The 23,051-nt window shown below is 43.3% G+C and overlaps 1 protein-coding gene across 1 annotated transcript in view; it reads right to left on the bottom strand.

The window, feature by feature from the left end:
- Positions 1 to 17,441, bottom strand: part of LOC115402979 (contactin-associated protein-like 5) — a 146,967-nt gene extending 129,526 nt beyond the window's left edge. Inside the window, exon 1 of the mRNA XM_030111694.1 lies at positions 17,341 to 17,441. Coding sequence (XP_029967554.1) covers positions 17,341 to 17,413 — 73 coding nt within the window. The 5' untranslated portion in view covers positions 17,414 to 17,441. The remainder of the gene's footprint in view (positions 1 to 17,340) is intronic.
- Between the last annotated feature and the right edge of the window lie 5,610 nt (positions 17,442 to 23,051).

The following is a 23,051-nucleotide window of genomic DNA, read 5'->3' as shown; positions in this document are numbered from 1 at the left end:
GATATTCCGCTCTGTGTCCTCGTAATGGTATCCTTGAACTCACCGACGGTGCGTTTGTGATCGCTCAGTAACCTTACCTGACTCTTCTTTTGATCTGGTCTGATCTGTATGAAACGTATCTGGATGAGTCAAAGAACACGAAGAGACGGATGTATTGATTCTGATTCGGTTTTTTATGGAGAACAACACTGTGTCGGAGGTGTAAATGCAAGCAACAAAGAGATCTTTCTGACAACTGAAATAATTGGAATTACCAGCAGGCGTCATCTCGGCGTGATCATCAGGTCGAATCGATGCTTTGAATTGTCGAAGAAAAATGTGCCTCACAAGTGAGGAGTACTGCTGAGTGCGAGCACCAGAGGGAAACGCGCCTCCTGAAGCCAGCACAGCACAATCGCCTCATTTCCTCTCACTTTCTAAAGACCACAGACCACAGCGAACGGCCCGATGGCGGCCGAGCTGACCAGGAGGAAGTTTATGTTTGTTACATTCACTCATTCATTACAAGCATAAAAATAAGAGGTTTCTTTTGTTTTGACCTTCTTGCTCTTGAATTATTTATTAGCTATTATTAGAGATTTAGTATTTTACTGTAAAAAACACACAGAGGCATTATTTCTTCTGGTGTGATTCATGTGGTAATTTTTAATGAGGATGGTAAACAGCAGCACTTGTAATGACGGGGGGAAAAAAAAAATCTTACAATTTCGGAGATTAAATTTCACATTCTGTCTTCAGCTCTTGTTTCTACTGTTTGTAACCCTGCTAATACATCAGCCTTTTTAATGCAGCAATTACCGAGAATGAGAGGAGGCTGAAATCCACTTCTCTATATTAGCTTTCACATATGTCTGAGAATTACGGCGACTCTGCAGGGTCGGTGTGCACAATATGAGGCTATTTGTTTGTAATGAGTTATTTACCAAGAGAAAAAAAACCCATGGATACATGATATCAGGCTATTTAGAGCAATAATTTTTGCTTGGCCTCCAGAGAGCAGAGAAAATCTATTTTGATGAATGTGGCGCCAGTGGAGGCCTTTTCCATTTCCAGCTGTATTGCTCACATAAGACACTGCACCAGTTTATGATCTATACAGTGTAATGAATATGCCTGAAATAGCTGTGAAGTCCACAAGTTATTCCCTGTGTTTATTTTCGGTGTTACAGGCAGAGGGTTTTAGCGGATTATCAACACCCACTTTCTATTGACCGTGCCAATAAGACGAGCGCAATCATCAGCAAGGGATTGCTACTGTAATGAAAACTGGCAATGTGGGTTTTTATCTTTAATTTCACAACGTTTCAAATTCCAGAGTCAACATCTGGGGAGACGGCCGACAGCGAACGTGGAGGAAGACTTCCTGGGCCCGTGAGATCACCCGGATCCGATCCCACCGAGAGCAGGTCTGGATCACTCTTCATTCGGTCTGACAGCGGCTGTGAATCTGACACAGGTTCCCCGTCGCACTCACGTATTGATTACAGTTCTTTCTAATGGATCGGAGGTGGAGGAGGAGCCGCATCGCGCCGCCGCCGCTGCCGCTGACGGCTGGGACGGCGTGTCATTGTTTTCCTCAACCTTCAAACGCTCGTCCTTTTGTTCGGCGGCTCGTTACAGACTGAAGATGAATCATGTGTCGCACTCCTGCTGCTAAATGGAGTGAAGGCTAAACGCACATAAACATTTAACCACCTCTCAGCTTCTGAGATAGTGTTGTGATAAAAATAAATTGCGCACTAAAACTATTCTCTCCCTCTGTTTATTCTGCAAATTCAAGGACCACTCTCTCGGTCTTTGTTTCCCCCGCGTCGGCTGAAATGATTCCTGTTAACACGCAGAGACTGGCGAGCCCACCCACCTCCCACCTCTGCAGCTTCGCAGCACTTAAAACGGATCTGTGAGCCGAAGCCAGAGGCGGGAGCGCCGAGCAAGTTCAAAGAAAGACCAGGCACACGGCATCCGCTGTGGAAAACCGCGGTGAGCTCGTTCTGTCAAAGAGGAGCCACCAAACACTGCATCGTTCTTCTCTGACAGTTAATCATCGCTGACTTCCTCCACCATCGGCCCCACTAACAAACTGTGATTCTGATAAACTGTCTTTGCTTCCTTGCTTTCCAGTGAAGAATATACTGGGGATTACCTGAGTCGATTTAACGCACAGCATGTTCACAATCAGCAGGTTTTATGAAGAAAAAAAAAAAGAAAGAAAAGAAAAAAACACCAGGGCGCAGTTAACTGCTAATTAATATAATCCCAGTAAATCCGAATTATAATGTTTTACGATTTTACTAAATTAACTATTAGTGTAGGTGCTCTAAACAGTTTACTGTTCTCCATTGTAAAACACTTGGATGAATCTAACACACAGTGCTCATTTAAGATTAACTGGTCGTATTCTGAAAACCCTAGAAGAGCACACTCCACCCAGCCTCTTGGAGATACAGCAAAAATACCCAAACACACTCAAAGATGACAAAGTAGCTTTATAAACCAGACATTTATTATTCAAAATGTTCCTTTTCTGTTTAAAGTGAAATTTTTCTATGATGAAAACATAAATAATACCTCACAACATGCTTCAGTGAAAAGAGAAACAGCAGCAGCCCATTGCTCAGAAATATATTTCTCTCATGCAATAAACAAAATCACACTGTAGGTACATGGGAATAATGCCAGTGGCTCATGCAGCTCTTCATTATAAATATTAACGGCCCGCAGGACAAGCTGAGCAAAACCCAAAACATTTTAGAGAATTTTTAAAAAATCCCCCCTAAAATTTACAAACAAAAAGTCTGAGCAAAGAGGACACACAGCCACTGTGGTCAGAAGTACAGAAATAAACTTCAGCACAACTAACTGAGACGAATAAAACAAGGTTTGCATACAACTTGAAACAATCGATCCATTTGAATGATGATGCATGTGTGTGTGTGTGTGTGTGTGTTTGTGTGTGTGTGTGTGTGTGTGTGTGTAGGAGTTACAGCATAACGTTAGGCTGTGGCATCAATAATCTAGTATTTTGACTGAGCGCAGATGTACATTTGGACTGAGAGTACAAGTTGAACTTCAAAGAAATCGCCCCTTGCTGTGCGGAAAACGTGTTCAGATGAAGCTAGAATACACCTTCCTGAATTCTGAATATTAGTAACCAATATTTGTTTTGAACAAAAAATACATTTTGTTTCTTGACTGAAAAAAAAAAAGGATTCTAAAGTCGCTCAATGAGACGAAACATCGGTGCAGTTTTGACGTCTCTGGAAAGGAAAAGTGGCGGCCTCGGCAGATTCTCTCGTGCGTTGGTGTGCACGTGAGTCAGCTTTGCCCCATGGTGAGGCTGCAGAAGTGGCCGTTCACATTTCAAAATAAACCAGCGTGCTGTGCAGCCGCTGTTCATGTGCTGGGAGGACAGCAGCACAGCCGTGCTCACTACAACATACATCACTGATAAAAACCACAAAAAAACTGCTTTATGCATTCAAAATAATGAGACAAGTTTTTACAACATAATAAGTAATCAAGAAGCAACAGCGCGCTCCTTTAATTTACTGATGTTGGCAAACGAGGTGCAGAGCTGGATTTAGAGCCGCTGTAGGATTAATAAGAATGCAGACAGCAGAAACTGGTGAGTCTCGGTGGGCTGGGACTTTAAAATGTTGACGTGAATTACTCGCTTGCAGAAAAACAGATGTAATAAATGAAAGCATTCGTCCGCACTTCATTCTTTCCCTCCATCACAGAAGGTTTCTCGGTGCACCTGAGAGAGTTCCTTTCAGTTCATCTGACCCTGAAGTGAAATGACATGATGAATGTGGTTTCCATTGATTTCGTAGACGGTCGAGACGGGGTCTGGAGAGTCTGGCGGCCTCGAGGGCCGGTGTCCTGCATGTTTCAGTTCTCCCTGTGCTTCAGCACGCCTCAGTCTGATGTTTGTGTCTCATCAGTCTTGCCCAGTAACGAGCCCCTCATTGCAATCGGGGGTGCTGCAACGGTTACCTTTGTCTTGCGCTGTTTATTATCATAATCAGATTTATTTGCTGCAGAACTGCTCGATGCCTTTTTCCACCAACTAAATATTTTAGTGCTGTGAGCACTCAACGCGCCACCAATCTAGCATAGAAAGGGTCAAATGTATGCAAAACCTCATTTAAATGCTCCTGATGTCATTCATGGGGTTATTCTCAGTAAATCAGCCAATGCACAACTAAATGCACCCAAACCAGGAGTGCAATGTCTTGTGTGAGTGTGCAATTTAGCATGCTTTATCAGTCTTGGTCAGTGTGGCCCACAGTGTGCAGAGCCAGACTGAACCTTCTTCCAGATGTAACAACTGGCTCACTGAAGCTGCACCCAGTCAATGGAGTGACTGCGTATTCTACATCCAAATATGTTCACGGCAATGTGGATTATTATGGTGCATTCAGGCCTACCAGTCACCATATGTGAGGTTCTTTTGAAAGAAGAAAAGCAAAAACTGATTCAAAAGCAGCCGGTTCAAAGAGGATTTTTGTAAGTTACAAATACACTGAGGCAGAAAAATTGTTCAGGCCGAACATATTGATTTTTGGATGCACAATATAAATGCAGCCAAGTTCAAAACACTGCGCTGCTTCTCTACAAACCTCCGAGTCTGAAGTTGATGTCTACATAAACAAGATGCTGCAGGTTTTTTTTTTTTTTTTTTTTAATCTTTTGCTGCTGTGTCCCTGATGAACTTTCCTGACAACACAGCTCGATCCGAGCTGATATCCAGTGAACTGAATCAGTTAATCCCAAACAACCCGATCGTTCGCAGATTAGCAGGGACGGCAAAACAGCTTTTGATATGCAGTTAGACAGTTAATCTGCCAAAATGACACACACACACACACACACACACACAAACACACACACACACACACACACACACACACACACACACACACACACACACACACACACACACATACAAACACACACACACAAACACACACACCCTGGGTTGAGAGAACCTGCTGGTACACCCCTGTTGGATGTGTCTGTATGCAAATAACCATCTTAAAGGTTTAGTGTTTCACAGGTGACATTTTGGTTTTTCTTCAAAGATGAACAACGTATAATACACTCCATTTCTGTGTGTGTATTACAATGGAAAGGTTTTTTTTTTTATAATGAATTTTTCACGACAGCGCACCGCAGGACATCGCTGGTTCCTGTAGAACATCAAACTGTTCATCTTTTCTGAAACAGTCTTCAGTGTGTGAGTGTGTGTAAGAATTAACAGTGTTATGATGGCATACATACTGAGAATTTTATTTTTAAAACCTCCACCTCCAGCCTCGCCTCACTCTCCTACTGCGCCTCCATCACCACGGCGACCACGATCTGGGATGGAAATGATTCATGCTCCAAAGAAACGTGAACAGCTGAAGAAAGGGACTGGACTGAAACTGATCCTGAATGGGATCCCATCACGAAGCCCAGTGTGTGCGTGCGTGTGTGTGTATATAAAAAGTGCAGAGTCTATGTTCTCGTCGTCGGTTGAGCTCCTTCTCTAACAGCTCGTCCATTTTGACCTACATTCTGGAGGATCTTCTGAGGATCGATCTTGGAAGGTGTTTTTTCTGCTGTGCTTCAGAATGTGTTGCTGTTTTTCGAGCCTCTTCGATCCTGCTGCTCGTTCTCGCCGCCACTCACACTGCTCCAGCTCCGAGTCGATCACAGATGATGCCTCCTGAAATCTTTCTATCACATTAGCCTGAAGCAGACGCGGCTCTTTAATGAAGTATGCTGAGGTGTGTAATCTCAACAGCAGCTGGGGAACGGAGGATGATGTGGTTATGGAAATTTGTCTCACCAGGTTTGGTAATTGACCAGACGAAAACGCTGAAAGAAAGCTCATTTGTTCCCCTCAATATTCAGCGTGGAAACAAACGCAGTAGTAGCAGCTCCTGGAGCGTGTGCTCCTCAAAGAATTATTGGCAGGTCATGCTAAAAATAACTGATTTCAGGTTAATATACATCTAAAATAGCCAACAAACAAGTAACACATGATTTCACATCTTGAAATCCATAACACAAGCGGGATGCTTGCTGTGCTCCTCATGTGTGAGCTGTCACTGCGCCAAGTTCTGAAGAGCTCTCCGACACCTTTGAGATGAAGGTTGTGGATGCTTTTGGAGTTTGGCGAAGGATTTAAAAAAAGATCTCCAAATGATCTGAACTGAAATCTCCACAGCGAGGGAAATTATCTGCAAGTAGGGCATATTTCGAATGGCTGTCTATCCGTGGCAGACTGCCCAAACAAATGTAGTCCAAGAGCAGAATAACGTGCCTTGGACAGATGAATCAAAGAGAGTTGTTTGGCACACTAACAATAGGCGTGTTGGGTGCAGACCAGACACAACTAGACAGGAGAGTACGCTCATACCGGCCGAGAAACACGGTGGTAAAAATGTCCTGGTTTGGGTGACTGTAGAGCTTCCAGTCAGTATTTCAGTTCTGAATTCAGCATCATGTCAAAAAGATAACTTGAAGCTTGAGAGGGAACGTGTCTGAAGGCTGAAGCAGAAGAAATCCTTTCGAGAAAACGGTGATGCTCAGAATCTGAACAAATCAGAATGACACAGAATGAGAAAAATCCCACTTTGTCATTCACTGTGATGCCGTAAAATATGCTCCGCAAAATCTAACACATGTATATCGCAGCGTGGACTGTAATTCACGGTGTATATTTTAGTCTGCCATCATTGGTTTTATCTTTTCATCTGGGCACATAGTTAATTCGGCAGCGCCGCTGGATGTTTGGACTGAGTTTTCTCCCGAGTTCTTTGTGTCTCATGTGCCGCTTGTTCAAATCCAAGAAGTGTCAGTGTCACCGTCCCACTCGGCTCTGCCTCATTTACCTCCTGATACATTTATCAGGCCTTCATGAATATGCACAGCAGCAGCAGCAGCTCCTTGAGTGGCTGCTGTGAAACTGCGTGCCGCCTCTGCTCAAACACCCAACGAGCGGGAAATAATTAGCTGTGAAGCGCCTGCTCACTGAGCTAATTTAAAGCATGAAAGTTTAAGTAAATAAAACAACATATAGGTAGGGTGCTGAGCGGAGCTGCTGCGGTGACAGATTCTGGCTTATAAATGATGGATGCCGGAGCTGCATGCTCCGCCAGCTGTGAGGGGAGTCGACAGGATTCCTCCCACAGACACACGGTGAAGAGTGCCATGTCAGGCAGAGGCACAGTAATGACAGCCCCCGCTGCGTCCAGCCAACAGATCGCAGAAAAACCTCACAGCGGGAGAAAAACCCACAACTCCTACTGAGTGTCGCCTTCTCTGCCGTCCTCATGTTGTCAGGAATGATTCTCCTCGTCAGATTTGCGTGTGGTGATGTGTTTTAAAAGCTCGTTTGCAATCCGATGCCTCTAAATCAAAGGTAAAAAAAAAAAAACATTTAAAAAAATGACACGGTCTAAATCTCAACAATCGGCAGGAACCAGTATCATTTTTCTATTTTCGCTTGAGAGAGTTACACCTTCACATGACAACGTTTTGACAACTATCACTGTACAGACATGAGAAAGCACTAAGGTTTGCATGCCCGGCCACTAGATGCTGCTGTGTTTCTGTCATGTTGTAAAGCTCCTTTTCTCTGTTCTTCTTCATGCTACAGGTCCACTTGGCATCTGCATTGGAGAAAGGTTCTCCTCGTATGCAGATGATGGCGTAGTAAATGGTAGGAAATGTACGCTTTGTTGGAAAAGAGCTGTTGAATTCTAACTAACACTCCTAATCCTTAGTTGATGTTCTACATCTGAGCAGAAAAGTTGCTTTCACACTGCTGTCCTTCAACCAACAACTAACAAAAATGATAGTGAGCATTGTGTGTATTCAGCCACTGAAAGAGATAAACATTAACTGCCATTAACATTGTGATACTTTCATTGTGATGCAGACTTGCAATTCATCCTGAGACCCCCCCATAGTAATTTTGCAATCAGCTCTTTTTCAAAAATGTTTGTTTTTAAATTAGTTTTATTGTAATTCTCCTGTTTATTATTAATAATCTTGCTGATGCTTTTAATATTATTACCCTGTTCTTTGTTATGCAAATGTTTCTTTAAAAAAGGTGTAAATTATAAGTTTAACAAAAACTACGAGGCAAGAGGTTTTCGTGTGTGTGTGTGTGAACGTGTGTGTTCGACATTAAATGCAATTACAATGTAACTGCGACTTTCACATTTTACAGCCGTGTGTGAGGTTCTAGCTCCACTATTTAGTCCATGTTAAACAGAGAAGAGTGCAGTGGTGCAGTGGTTTGGACTCTGTCCTTGTCAGAAGGTATCATGTGTTTGAGTCCAGACCTTTCTGTGCAGAAATAATATGTTCTGTCTGTGAATTTGTGGCTTCTGGAGTTGACAAACCTGTGTTGATTTAGTGGCTAAAAACAACCCAGAGGTGTGAATGTGAGTGCGTGTGAGAGCGTGTGTGTATGTGTGTGTCCCGTGACAGACTGCTCACAAGTCTGGGTGAACCTGCCTTCACACACTGTTAGTGGGATTGACTGCGGCCTGTGACCCTGAACTGAATGAAGTGTTGTGGAGGACGGATGAATGGACAGAGACGGGGCCTGAGCAGTTTGTTGGTATGCAGTGATTCACTTTGTCAGTGTTTTTCCACTCAGGCTGCAGTTTAGTTCACTTTCACAGCTGTTTGATAATGTGATCAAAACGTGCCTCGCTAATTTTCTCTCAAACGAGGAGGTGCCTCATTCCACTGGGCTAGCAGGAAACACTGCTGTCCAGAAAGTGTTAGAAACACACCAGTGAGTGAGTAAAACAACAGTGTAACACTGGATGACAGATTTCTTCATTACTGTGAACACACACTGTGTGATTAATCCACACTCAGGAAATATGAATTAATCTGCCCTGACAAACACTCCCCGGCAAAAACACCATTTCTTTCTGCATGAGAAATGTTGGTGAATAACTGCTCCCACCAGGTGTTTAGCAAATTACTGGACTGTGCGTTAGTGAGATAGAATTCAGTCAAAATGCCCAAAAATCATAAGCAGAAAACACATCCCTGCCATAACTGTGATTTGGTGGCGTGACCTCTCAGCATGGAAAGCAGTTTGACCATTTGCTTGTCAATAGGAGCCACTAATATGATGATGACAGGGTATCGTCCTCCACGCAGCAGAGCTGTTTCTGCCGCGCAGAACGAGGACGACTGCGGCAGATGCTGATCATCACTGAAGCACCATTTAATTGAATATAATAAATGTATAGAAAGACCACTAAATAGCCACAGGCCTCCGATTACCAAGCTCCTATTCAAAGAGAAAAATAAATAATGAACCAAAGGCTGTTTCCATGAAAACGTAAATTCATATGTCCAAAGATATAATAATTAAAAACCATAAAGTCATGGAAATAAACAGTTTGCATCTGCATTTCTAACTACCATGACACACGAACAGTGCTGAACTTGTCTGCAGTTTCCTTCATACAGTCGACATGTGGCCAAGAGGTGGCCCGATTGTACGTCCAGTACCAGAGACCCAGGAGGCAAATTCAACAAACTGAGGTGTATAACAGGAAATGGGAGGAAAGTTATTCTCACCTGAAATGACTTGATATTAATGCATAGTCACAGCAACACAGCGCTCGAAATTCACCCCTGTCTAATGGCCCCCTGGACGAGCTAAAAGGTGCCACTACGAAAATAACCGAGGTGAACAGTGATTCATCACGGAGGCGGCCATTTTGAATGATGTCATGAATTTCCAAATTTATTATATTATTTTGGGATGTTAGAGTGGTTATGCTTCCAAAGACTCTGGTTTGAAAAGGTTTTTTTTTTTAAGGATTTGGAGCGCTACAATATTAAATAATCTTTTGTGTGAAAAACATAAAATTGAAAAACACCCATGTATTCATGAAAAGGACAGGGTAAAATCAGTAAACAAAAAAAAAATGCTAGCACATACAGCACATTCCATATGGTCAGAGCTTTCATCACATTTTGCCTTCATGAAAATGGGTCTTTTCCTTCAAAACAATCCAAGTGGCCCGTTGCTGCTCTACAGTCTGCAGATCTCCACTTCCTCCAGCTCCTCTTAATTCATTCATCAGAAAGGTTTAGGTGCTATTTCAGTTACAGAGAAAAAAGTTAACAATCTCCATTAAAAAAAAAAAAAAAATATATATATATATATATAGTATTCATGTTCATGTGTAATATATTAACTCTTCTGATCAGGTGGTACTTTGAGTGCTAAGCAATTTCAGCACATGAAAGAGGTTCAGTGAAAGCGCCTGCATACGGTGCGCTGCACACTGTCATTTATCCATCTAAAAACCATAAAAAAAGTTTTGACTGGCAGTATGAATTCTTTTTATAACCCATCAAGGAAGCTGTCATGAAACCAAAGTGAACAAAAAGCAACTTTCTTTATCTGAGGAAACTACAAGACCTGTAATTTGCCACACAGATGTGCAGAGAGAGAAACATGCAGCTGCAAAATGCGGCTGTGCTGTCAATCATGTGGTAGTAAAACTACAAGGTAAAGCCCGAGATAAAAGCCTCTCAGGGTCCATATCAAATGCTTCTCCAGGGCAGAGAAGGAGCACTAAGTAACTCTGCCCGTGTCTTTGCGAAGATGGAAGGAAAGCAACAGGACGACATCCTCTGAGAGGATGTGGCCATTATCCGTGTCACCTGACACAAGGCCGCCAGGAGCCGCCATGACAGATGCCCGCTCCCTGCCTTTTGTTGCTAAGAGGTAAATATGAGAGCGGCCGCATGTCCTCCAGGAGCATCTCACCATTTCATCTCAGCGCAGCATGTCAATTCTCATCACTGGATGCATTTGAGAAGCACAGCAGTGCCATAAATGAGTAATGCAGCTGTCAGTTTAGTTCAGTTCATTGGCTTACATCACTGACATAAACGGCTTCTCTAGCCCAACACAGGCCCGGTGTCATGGCCGCCTCCAGAGAGCAGAGACAGACCAAAAGAGCAAACAATGTCAGGCTTCCAGCACAGTATGCTGACACACACACACACACACACACACACGTACATACATACACACACATAGACACAATGATGTGCTGACAAAAGGACAAATATTTCCCACAATGTCTTTTTCTTCCCATACAAGCTGCTGTCTTCTCCCACCCACTCAGCTTTTCTGTGTTATCGTGCGAACTGTCAGTGATCAGTCAGGACAGTGTGACAAAGTTTAGCTCGAAGCAGAGGAGCCGGTGACTGACTGATCCACACTTCCCCTCAGGGCTGACCGCAGTTCTTCACACTCCTCACAAAAAGCTGTGTACTCCACTTGAATCACCTCAGCTGTGCTGACACCACCTCTCACGCATACTCATTCCCCGGCAAAAGATCCGCATACGAGGCTCACAGGCTGGCTCCTGTACCACAGTCTGACAGAGGGCGGCCTCATCACAGCCTCCGCTGTGTTGACAATACATAGTGCTGGGCATACAGAAGTTAACAGATCTCCACAATTAGCGATAATGAACCAATGAAGCGTAATCAAAATGTTTTATAACTGGTCTAATGCTACACTTGGAGGGCAGCAAAAACAAATGCTTGCAGCTGCTCCTTAAATATAATCCTATACAATATAAAGCTCAGCTTTTCACCTGGACCTGATGTGACCTGAGGCGGCTGAAACTCAGGAAGTTTGCTGTTGCCAACACTTTTTTCTCGACCCTTTTTGCTCTGAGCTCACTATAAACTTTAGACGACTGCACTGCGTGAAGGGACGGTGGAGTGGGTAATCGTAGCATCCGTCCACAATACTGGAGCAACACTGACGTCCTGATTTACTGAAGGTTTGAGACATATAAATGACATTGTACATGCATGCTTATTTCCAAAATTGGATCCCTACAGCATTCATCTGCACACTTAAGTTTAGTTTAGTCTATGTTGAAAATATTTTGTTTTTCGATTCACATTTTTTCCCACTTGATTTATTTGCTGTTTGATTCTGACTCCACTGTGCTTATTTTGAGGGGACTGAAGAAATGATGCACCAACTAAACACACAACCTGAGAGCGCAGGATATTTGCATGAGCATACAATTTATAAAGGATCTCAGTCAATCAGGCCCCAAGCATATTTCTGAAGTGTAAATTAGATAAAGTGCTTTCTGCAGTTTTTTTTTCATCTGTTTCATAAAAAGACAGAAGAGCTGCCCAAGAACATTAATAAAACACGAGGCAATCGCCACTGATCCTGATTTCAAATTTCACATGAAACTAAAGCAGAGCTCTTGAGGAAAACAGGCAATTTGTTTTAAAGTCCATCAAATGAAGCCCAGCGTTCTCAGAGTAAATCATATTGGAGGCACCAATATGCTGCAGGGCACTGAGAGACTGAATGGATCAGCCCATTGATGAAATCCAAGGTTAACCAAGACATTTAGGAGAAATATGTGCCAGCCAGCAAAAGAACTCAGTTCGAGGTGAACATCGTATCCAGCAGCACACAAGAACAATCGGAAAAGAAACGACCGACAGTTCGAAAGACCCGCAAGCCTGCTCAAACACCCGAGAGCTTCCGCTCAAACCACGCTGGCCAGCAATGAGGCTGAATCTAAATCCAACTGCAAACTTTTGGTGCCACCGGGGGGAATGATTCTCCTGCACATGCACATTTATTTGAACACAGTCTAAGAAACAAGCAGTCGGCAGGTCTAAGCAGGGAGCTTCCAGATGGATAGAACAGATATTCTGAGTTTGTCAGTGCTGCCAAAGGTTCTGCAGACAAATCACAAAATTCTCATTCCTAAAAATGTTTTATATTATTATTCTCATCAAAACTTTCTTTTGTTTCCTTTAATTAGTGGCTCTGGCCATTTTACCAGCCTCATTATGTGACCTTTTTTGTGAAGATACTTTAAATCTTTTGCTTTAAAATCTAACTGTAGGAAGCAGTGGACTGTGCGAGTGTTTGAAGAAAACTTCCACAGCTACAGTAGCTCCAGTTTAATCTACGCCACGGTGGATGTCCGCCTCTTTAAAAATGTAAAACACAGGCTTCCACAGCTTCGCAGAAGGAAAAAAAGGATAAAATGTGCTTGGCTGCTCGGGTTGTGAACATTTCTCGGGCAAGCTCCCAACAGCAGATTAGATAGTGCTGATGGAGAAGACATGAAGTCATCTGAGGAAAGGCTCCATTATCTCCTGTTTTTTAACATAGAAAGCACTCCCATTACAAATACACTTGCCATGATTGCAGCTCTTTAAGACATTTCCTGAGTGTGGTCCATGACAAGGCAGAACCGAAGGCTTACAGGCGTGTGGTTCGGAGGCTCCTGGGAGGGTCTGCAGGGTTTAACTGATGGAAAACTCGCTGCTTTTTACCGCCCATCGCTCAACTCTGCCCATGCTGTAAGTGGAGCACGGCTCTGATCTCTTCACAAAAAAATTCTTTATATCTGTCTGTTTAAACAGACCAGATTTTAATTCCAACTGAAATCTGAATCACAACATGAAGAAGAAGAAGAACCTTTGCATGTTTGTGATCTTTAAATGTTGAACTGGGACTACTAATGTTGCAATAACATATTTTCAGTGCATTGCACAGTTTCTGTTTTTGTTTTTTTAAGTGGACAAATCCAGGCTGTGCCAGAGCTACACAGAGGCTAAACTCATGGTAATGTGCTCAATAGATCATGAACAAAACAACACAACCTGAAAGTCTGCTTGCATTGTACCATGCTTTATACAGAATCTCTATATAGAATCTTGTAATCTGACCCAATGTAAAACTGCAGCCTTCAGCATTGGCTGAGGCTGATGTTAATTAGCGCCAAGTCACCAGGACCTGGTTCTACACTATGACATGACAGATGAATCTGCCAGGTTGGGAGTGAGGTGCTGGAGAAGTTCCACCATCCCGGGGTCTTGTTAATAAGGGCGGGTGAAATGGATTGTGAGATCGGGAGGTGGACCGGTGTGGTATCAGCAGTAATGTAAGCTTTTGACTTGCATTCAATCTCGGTGATGGACCTTGCTCGGCCGTGGCAGAAATGAGTTTCTTCTGCAGAGTCTGGGCTCGCAGAGATAGGGTGAGGAGCTTAAACATCCAGACGGAGGTCAGAGTGGGGCTGCCGCTGCTTTACATCAAATGAAGCCAGCTGGGGAGGTTTGGGCCACCGATAAGGAAGCTGTCTGCCTGGGTGTCCCACATCGCAAGATTTTAGGGGCTGGTGGAAAAACTCAGCATGGACTCAGAAAGAAGTTTGAAAGTACTTGACAGTAGAAGGGGTCACAATCTACAGCTGCAGTGACAACAAACACATGAAAACCTCACCGCAAATAAACGATATCGGTAAATGAACTGTAGAAATATGAATTATGGATGGATGGATGGATGGATGGATGATGGACAAAGTCCTGGATGGATAGATGAATGGATAACTAAAAAGATGGATGGATGGATGAATGTATGGACAAATGGGTGGATGGTCTAAAGATGGACAGAGGGACAGATGGATGGATGAAAGGACAGATGGATGGATGGATGGATGGATGGATGGACAGAGTCCTGGATGGATGGATGGATGGATAGAAGTACAGATGGATTAAAAAAATGTATGGATGGAAGGATGAATGAAAAGAAGACGTATGGATGGATTAAAGGAAAGATGGATGGATAAATGTATGTATGTATGTATGTATGTATGTATGTATGTATGGATGGATGGATGGATGGATGGATGGATGGATGGATGGGCAGCTAGATGGATGGACAGATGGATAAAAAGATGGATGAACGGACTGATGACTAAAAAGATGGATGATGGACAGATGGACAAATGGATAGGTGGATGGATGGATGGACAGACACTTCCGTAGGGCAGCCCGATAGCATGATGCTGCTGCCACCATGCCTCACTGTGGGGATCATAACGAGAAGAGCCAGCTGTTTAACACACGACTGAAGTTCTGTTCAAAGGCTTCTTTTTGTGTCCTAATTTGTTCCCCAAGTGGTTTTTCAAGCCACAAAAGGTATTTTGCATGTTTGTTGAGTCTTCAGAACAGAACATGTTTTCGTGAGAAAAGCAGTGGGTAAACAGAAAATGAGTTTGTGAAGAGAAGAAAACTCCACAGGGCTTTTGCATGCGAAATTTGAATTGAGACTCCAAAATTGAGTCTTGCTAAAGTCCCCTTGCAGCTCCAGAGATAAAAAATGTAGGCCAGAACTGACTTACATACAGGCACGACTTGGCACTTCGTAATGACGACAAAACTGAAGGTAAATATTGTCGGAGGCGATGAAGTTAAATATTGAATGCTGCAGCGAAACAGATAAACTGTGAGGAGTTCACATTGCGGAGGCATGTGGGATGAACTGAGCAGCTGTAATGACCTGCTGTGTTTCCTCACAGGCTGGAGCTGCTGGGCATCCTAGACCCATTTACCATATCAAATAATGTGCTGGGAAAACCAGCGCTCCTCCCACTGCTGCGGCAGGAGCCGAGTACTCCCACATGAAACCTACCCACATATAGCTGTTTTATTGTTGTCATTACTACAGTTGTTTAACACACATTTCTTATCTGGGGATTTTTTTTCACAGTAAAATCAACCCACAAAAAAAAAAGAAAAGAAAAAACATCACCAGTAAGAGCCCCACAGACTACAAGCAGTACTTAACAGTGACAGGAATCATCTCTTCTGAATAAATAGGAACATTTAACTTTAAATCTAGTGGAATGCTGTGAAGATTTGCATTGTGGGACTAGCCTGCTGAGCTTTACTGTATTCCTTCGGTTTTTTTCCTCTGCACTATCTCTTGTACTTCAGTTTATCGAGTGCACATTTCTGCTCTGGCTGTGATAAATTTGATATATAGGACCTGCAATGAACAGGAATTATGTCCAACTCTCCAGACATCGGCAGGCTGTAAGAAATCCACTCGTGCATTTCAAATAAAAACAGGCATGAAAAACATTAAAATGATGTGAAATCAGTTTCATGTGATATATTTAAGTAAATTCAAACTGTGTGTATACTGAAATAGCATTGTGACATTTATCCTCATGTATGGCTTTGGTCCAGAGCTGAAAGCCGTCATGCAAAACTTCTCACAAAACCTAAATCTTGTACGACGTGGGCGTGTAAAGCCTTCATTTGGATGGACAATTAGAAGAGAAATGGGTTCTTCAGATGCAGGAATTGTATTGAAATCAGTACTAAAACAGAGGTCTGGATGCTCGAGCGGTCTGTCTTTCAGTTTTCACATTCAATGCGTGAAACATTTAAAAAAGAGGCCAGGGATCACTACTTCACTCGAAACAAATAGGATGACTGCCTGCAACTTTTAAAAAATAATTTTACCTATGACGGTTTCATAGCCAAGATTAATTTGGTTATTCATATTATTTTACCTTTTATTTTGCAAATTGAGATGAATAAAATAGATGATGCTAATAATAATAATACTAATAATAACATTCCATTCTTCTAGTACATCCAAGATTAATTAAATTTTTCTTGTATCATCTCAGTAACAGTAAATGCCACATCTATTCACCTTCTAAAACACAAAAAGCAGGGGTGAGTGAAATCTGATGGTGGACTTCAAATGAATTTGTGCTGCATATTATTTTATTTAACCTGTAAAATGAGCGTCACTGTCATTTTTTTGACAATGCTCGTTGAAAACAACAAAGAGATTGAAGCTGTGTGTGCATGTGAGGGATTTTTAATAGCATGGCACTAATGTGGAGCTTGTAAGTTTTGCAGACCCAGTGTGGCTGTGAATGCGTGTTGTTTTCTCTAAACGGTATTTTGGGTTAAATGTAAGACAGGTGCGATCAGTCTCTGGCGTCTCCTGCTGGCGCAACGTCGCCCTCTAGCGGCGGAGGAAACTTGCCGATGTGGTTATTCGTGTGGACAGCCGTCCTCCAGCTGAGCGGTCAGCCCGCCGCTCTGAGCAGCAAAACACACTCTCATCACACACTCTCACCAAGCTCCCGACAGGACCAACAAGGGGACATGTGGAGAAACGCAGCAGACACGCCCCAACGCAACTCATGAACCTGTTTGCTTCACCTCCACCGCACGAGAACGGCGCGTTTTGCACAGGAGACCCAGTAAAACAAGTAAAAGCTTGTGCTGGCGGTTAGTAGTGGAGTCACATCAGCTCCAAGTGAAGGGTGCTGCTCCACCTGCTCCACCAGGAGCCCCGCAGCCGCGGCTCGGCTGTTTCAGGGGGAAAAAACCTCTGTGTGTGTGTGTGTGTGTGTGTGTGAGTGTGTGTGGTGTGAGCCGGGTGGAGGTGAGCTGTAGGTGAACGCGGTCAGAGCTACTCACAGTGAGTGGCGGCGGACACGGCGCTGAAGACGCGCAGCAGCCAAATGAGATGCAGCGGAAGGAGACGGTCCATCCTCCGGCCGGTTCTCACCCGCAACTGTAAATCCGAGTGGCCGAGCGCGCCGAGGGAAGCCGGGGAGGAGAAAACAACACCCACACACGGGCAGGCAGCGTCCTCCACCACGGACGGATGGAAGGAGAGTGTGCTGCCGAGACACGCTGGGAAACGATCCCACGTCGACGCTCCCTCACTGTGCGCTCCTCTCTCTCCCTCTCTCTCTCCCTCACTCTCTCTCCCTCTCTCTCTCCCTCTCTGCCTCTCTCCCCCCCTTTTCCACCAACAAGAACCTGGTGCTGGCTGACTGCTGGCTGCTGGTGCTTAGTTAGTTTCAGTCTCACAACTCTTCAGAACGGGCTGTTTTTCCATTTTCAAAGTTAATTTGTCAAAGCATTGTTGTAATCACAAAACACTGTATCGGTATGATATATAAAGCCATTGTGCCTCATGAGATGAATTCCTGCCTCCCACCCAGGGTCCAAACCCAATCAGCCTTTTTTTTTTTTTTTTTCAGATTTAAAGACACAGTTTTGTTTTGTCATTTTCCCGCCTCTGCTCATTTATTCAGCAAGGCGCTATGGTATTTTTTTTTCAACTTGTTAATTTAATTGAAGCCTGGTGGAGGCTCTGCTGTGCCAGTGTCCTGCTGCAGCAATCCCCCTCTGCATTTTATCGAACACTTTCCCTCAAACTTTTTTTGGACCTTGGTTGTAGACCACCAGGAAGCTCTGGGTTCAGCCTCAGGCCACCGCTGCATGAATATTTTGCCCATTGCGAATTAATAAAATGAACAAATTCTCTCTGCTGTAGTTTTCAAGATGGTGGTTGGTTTCCAAAAAAGTCACGATAACCCTGCCCCCAGCCGATGAGGTATAAGTGCTTTGCGCTGGCCCAGCGAGGAGGTGGTGCTCCCTTAGCACCAGTTTTGAGAGCCTGGAGCCGCAGTCGAGGCAGTGGAAACACAGAGAACTGGTGCTAAGGCAGGCTCTGGCTCCAAACTAGCCCTCCCTCCCCAAATGTGTGTCTCTATTGACTGACAAGAAAACGTGTTGATGCTGATATGCTGTCTATAAAACATATGGAGCAGCAGCAGTGCGTGTTTACTGTAGTGTTGGCCTGGATTAGGATTAGGATCATCAGAGAAAAGATTTGAATATATGTTTAAAAAAAAATGTTGAATTCACATTCAATCAAATAAAATCAAAGTCTTTTGAGAAGAAAACGAAGGAATGATTGCTTTTTTGAAATGACTGAAGCTGAAATTCTGAGGGGGAAAAACGAAAGAAGACTGTATTTTAGGCGTTGCCTTAAATGAGCCCCGATTGACAAACTATATTCCCTAAATGTGTATAGTATGAGTGTGTGATGCTCTTTTGTTGGCGGGAGATGGTAGTGACACTAAGGGAAGCAATGCAAATAATGAGTCACAAACGAACAGTCAGGCGTCAACGGAAAGAAATCCAGAAATCCACGGATGTTATGTACAATTAAAGTGCCGTCTGTGTGGGTCTGTAACATGTTTCAGCACTGTACCCATTGGACAGCTCCCTCTCTCTCCATTTCTCTCCTCTCTCTCTTTCCCTCCCTCCCTCTTGTTTCAGCACCACACATGTCAGACAGCTCCCTCACGGTGTGCTATGCTCTCTCGTTCTCTCTTTCTCTCTCTCTATCTGTCTCTAACTTGTTTCAGCACCACACCTGTTGAACAGCTCCCTCTCCGTCTGTGTGTATGTGAGAGGGATTCTATGTATATCTGTGTGTCTATAGCTAGTTTGAGTACCGCATCTGTTGGACAGATCCCTCTCTCTCTCTGTGTGTGTGTGTGTGTGTGGCACAGTAATATTAATAATATTGTGAATACATAAAATTTCACTGCAGCATGTATGTGTCTCTCTCTGACTGCTACCCCCCCCCCCCCCCCCCTCTCTCTCTCTCCCTCCCTGCAGGATCTCTGACGGTATAAGTTTGTGGTCTGATCTCTGTGATTTTGCTCCCATCAGGTGTGCTGAAGCTGGATTTGCCCGTTTCATCTTCTTTGTTTGTTTCTCTCTTGTCTGTTTCTGCCAGCCTCACTTTCAGCATCACATGACAACACAGACCTCCCCAGCTCCTCCCTCTGCATTCCCTCTGCTGCACTGCTCCTGCCCATGCTTCACATCGCAGGTGTACAGCTGTACAGACTCAGACTAAGTGACTGGAAACACATCAGCTCAGGTCTATCCTCAGTCCCAGCAACACTTCTCCACCTAGGGAGAGGAGATCCTTAAGACCGTCTTTCCTTGTGATTGCAAGCCCCTGGAGTGAACCGTTACTGTCTGTAAATATTTTTGTGACCGCTCAGCTCGGACGAAACGGCTTGACCTTGCCTTCAGCTCTCTTTGCGAGGTAAATGACCTTCTCGGGATATGTGATGTGAGAATTCTGTAGAATGATAGAACAAAGGACTTATTTACTGGAAACATGGCTACATACATGTCTCATACTGCTACAGAAACCCAGGGAAAGATATTGAGAGAGTCTTACACTTTGAAAGTATGTTTTCTGGTTACTTGGTTGCTGTGATTGTAAAACAGAACAATCCCCTCAAGGGCGCTGTCATCAGAAGTGTTCAGCCCTAAATGTGTGAGTTCTTTGCATCTGAAAACCTCTTGCTCATCCATCATCTATATGAGTGAAACTCTCCACAGTGTCTCGCTTCCCCAAATTAAATTCTCCACAGTGGCTGCATCAAAGGACGGTTCACTCAGGAGGTTATGTACCAGATAGGAGATCCTGAGCGAGCAGCAATCACAGAGGTGTCACAGATTCAGGTGATCTGTGAGCCTCCAAAGGATTGGCCTTCTTTGGCTTCGTTGGCTCCCACAGATAGCCTCAGAAGCAACATTTCACAGCTGCCAAGCCCACAAAAGCCCTGCAATTCCAGAGCTGGGAGGGAGACATAAAATTAGACTCAGTGTTTGGCTGCTGGCAATTTGGATCAGAGCCAATTTCTAATACTTTGTTAAGTGTCTCAGAGCGGTCGCAGCCCCCTGCTTAGTGAGGGTGGATTTAGGGTGGTGGAACAGCCAATCCCAGTCAGACGTCACATATGATCCAATTCAAAGTACACTCGGGTCTGAGAAGGCGAATAAATTCGGTGGTTGGAAGTTTACTCAAGCATGGGCTCAGCATGGGCCTGCAAATTTATCCAACAGCAGCCGTACCAACAGTCTCACGAGGAATGGAAATGAATATGCAGATGCTTGCTCTCTCTCTCTTTTTATGTACTTATTTGATCATTTGTTTTCCAAAAAGGAAAAGAAAACCATGTTTCTGAAAAGCTTTTTTAAAATTCTTTCATAATATAATACAGGGAAAAGTACACTTGGCTTAATTTAGCTAGTCTTTGAATTTTTCAGTGCATAAAGTGGCTGGTTATTGATACCTCTGCATGACAACCAGAAGAGAAAATTTTCCAAATGCACCTGACCTCACATTGACACAAAAAGCCGACAAGAATGTTTCTCAATTTTTACGTCGCCTTATTATTTGATGTTTTACGACTTCATTTTACTTAGTCCTTGTGATTACGTTTTGAGCTGAGTGTTCTTACTTCATTTGCTTGGCTGGACTGAAATGTATTGAGCTGAAGCTGTGGCTGGCTGCGGTCTCTGATGAGCATCAAACATTTCTCTCTTTCGTCTGATCTCCCTCCTGGAAGTGTGACATCAAACAAACACTGTTTTGACAGGCAAACTCTTGTGATAAATGACCAGCGCCGTGGTGTTTAGGTAGGTATTTTGGGGTTTTGTTTCTGTGTTTCCACAGGGCTTTTCATTGTGGTCTTGTCTACTCTTGTCTTGTCTTGTCTTGTGGTCCAATATGATCACGCCCCCCTACTTCAGTTTTCTTATTCCTTGTCTGTTGTGTGTTGTCAGTAAGTACTCTCCGATGTGTTTCTCTACTACTGTATCCTCCACACAATCCAACCGATCGATTTTTCAAACGTGTGTGTGTAGTATGACCTCAAGTGATCTTAGTAATGAAACCAGCAGACAAAGAGGGAAAGGTTTTAATGGAGGGGATACGAGTTCAAAGCAGCAACAACGGTACTTTTAGCTGATATAGAGATCATACAAAGAACTTACTCCCAAGACACAGAGGTATCATTTCGCTGCAGAGACAAAGGTCAACAACTGTTTTCAAATAACTCTGTCAAAGCTACAAATGTACTTGTATATTGATCATAGCCAGTGTTTGGAATGTAAAAGAGGCATTATTGTACCAATGTCTATTAACTTGTATCAAGTATTTTTTGATACAGAGAACCAAAAAAGTAATCATCAAAGTCTGTCAATCATTCATCCAGAAACATATTTGCTCTTGTTCACTTTTTTTTTTCATAAATTCTATTTTAAAAATCCTATTCCTGAGAGATACTGTTGGTATAATATTGTTTAGTTAACTTAGTTATTATTTTTCAGTTGTGTTGTGAAGGTCAAGGTCAGCCCTGGTGAAGGAGAGAAGTCGAGTAAAATCACATTCAACAGGATCAAAAGTGTCACGACTCAAAGCAGAACCCAGAAGCAGACTCATACACGGAGTTCCAGTTCAAAGAGTTTGTTATCAGTTCTTTACTTGAAGCAGGTGAAGGTGTCCAAGGGAGAATCCAGACGTAGGTCAAAACCCGAGCAGAGTCCGAGCAAGGGAAGATCACAGGGAGTAACACAAGGAGTGAAGGTGTGATGTCGAGACCAGTGTTTCTCAACTGGTGGGTGGCAGGTCCATTTTGAGAGGGATGTGGGAATTTTCCAGGGGAAACAGACGTCGATTCACACCCACGAACAGTAGTTGGCGACAATGCCTCGTAATGCAAGTCGATATCCACCTTTTCACACCATAGAAGAACACCCACAGTTTATTTAGATATGCTAATTGAGCATGGAGAAACGCAGGTATGAGATGGACTGTATGAGATTCTGATTTTTGAGTGCAGTCTTCTTCCAGTTGTGGTGCAGCAGTGTGAGCGCAGCTCTACCTTTCTCTGTGAAGGTGGCTTCTCAGTTCTGATTCAGCTGAAAACACAGAAACACGCTGGACATTGAGCTTTGTAAACTAAAACTCCAGACTTGGAGACGCTTGTCAAGAGGAAAAAAAAACATGCCCAGTTCTCCCAGGAATTCATCCAAACTCAGTGTTACATCAACACTAAAGTGAGTATAACTTCATTTCCTGTTGATAAGAAAAGTTAATTTTGTACACTTGAATCCTTTTGATTTGCACTTTTCGCTTAGTTTATTTCAAAATGTATGCTAAAGAAAAATTACTGATTATGTCAGCCATATGATCAATGCTTGAATGAGTGACTAAATAGTTTTAATAGGACACTCATTTACTCATTATTTATCAAGTGGATCTTCAGCTAAAGCTACATATTTTAAGCCTTTTTGAAATGACTCCTCATAGTTTGACTTTCTGATTTCAAGGCTTTTAGACACAGGGTAGTATCGACAATATGAGCATTTTTAGTTGTTGGAGCAACAGCAAGAACTTGAAGACGGCATCAGTTTTCATGGTCTCTGGCTCCTGGTGGACTCTGGGTAATCAAGATAATGAGGGTTGTGGAAGTCAGAAAAGATGAGACAAACGAAGGCGTGTGTCAGTGTCCCTAACA

This window comes from Salarias fasciatus, chromosome 16 (assembly GCF_902148845.1).
Source record: "Salarias fasciatus chromosome 16, fSalaFa1.1, whole genome shotgun sequence".
Taxonomy (NCBI): domain Eukaryota; kingdom Metazoa; phylum Chordata; class Actinopteri; order Blenniiformes; family Blenniidae; genus Salarias; species Salarias fasciatus.
The sequence above is the reverse complement of the archived record's forward strand: the minus strand, read 5'-3'. Positions and strand labels throughout refer to the sequence as shown.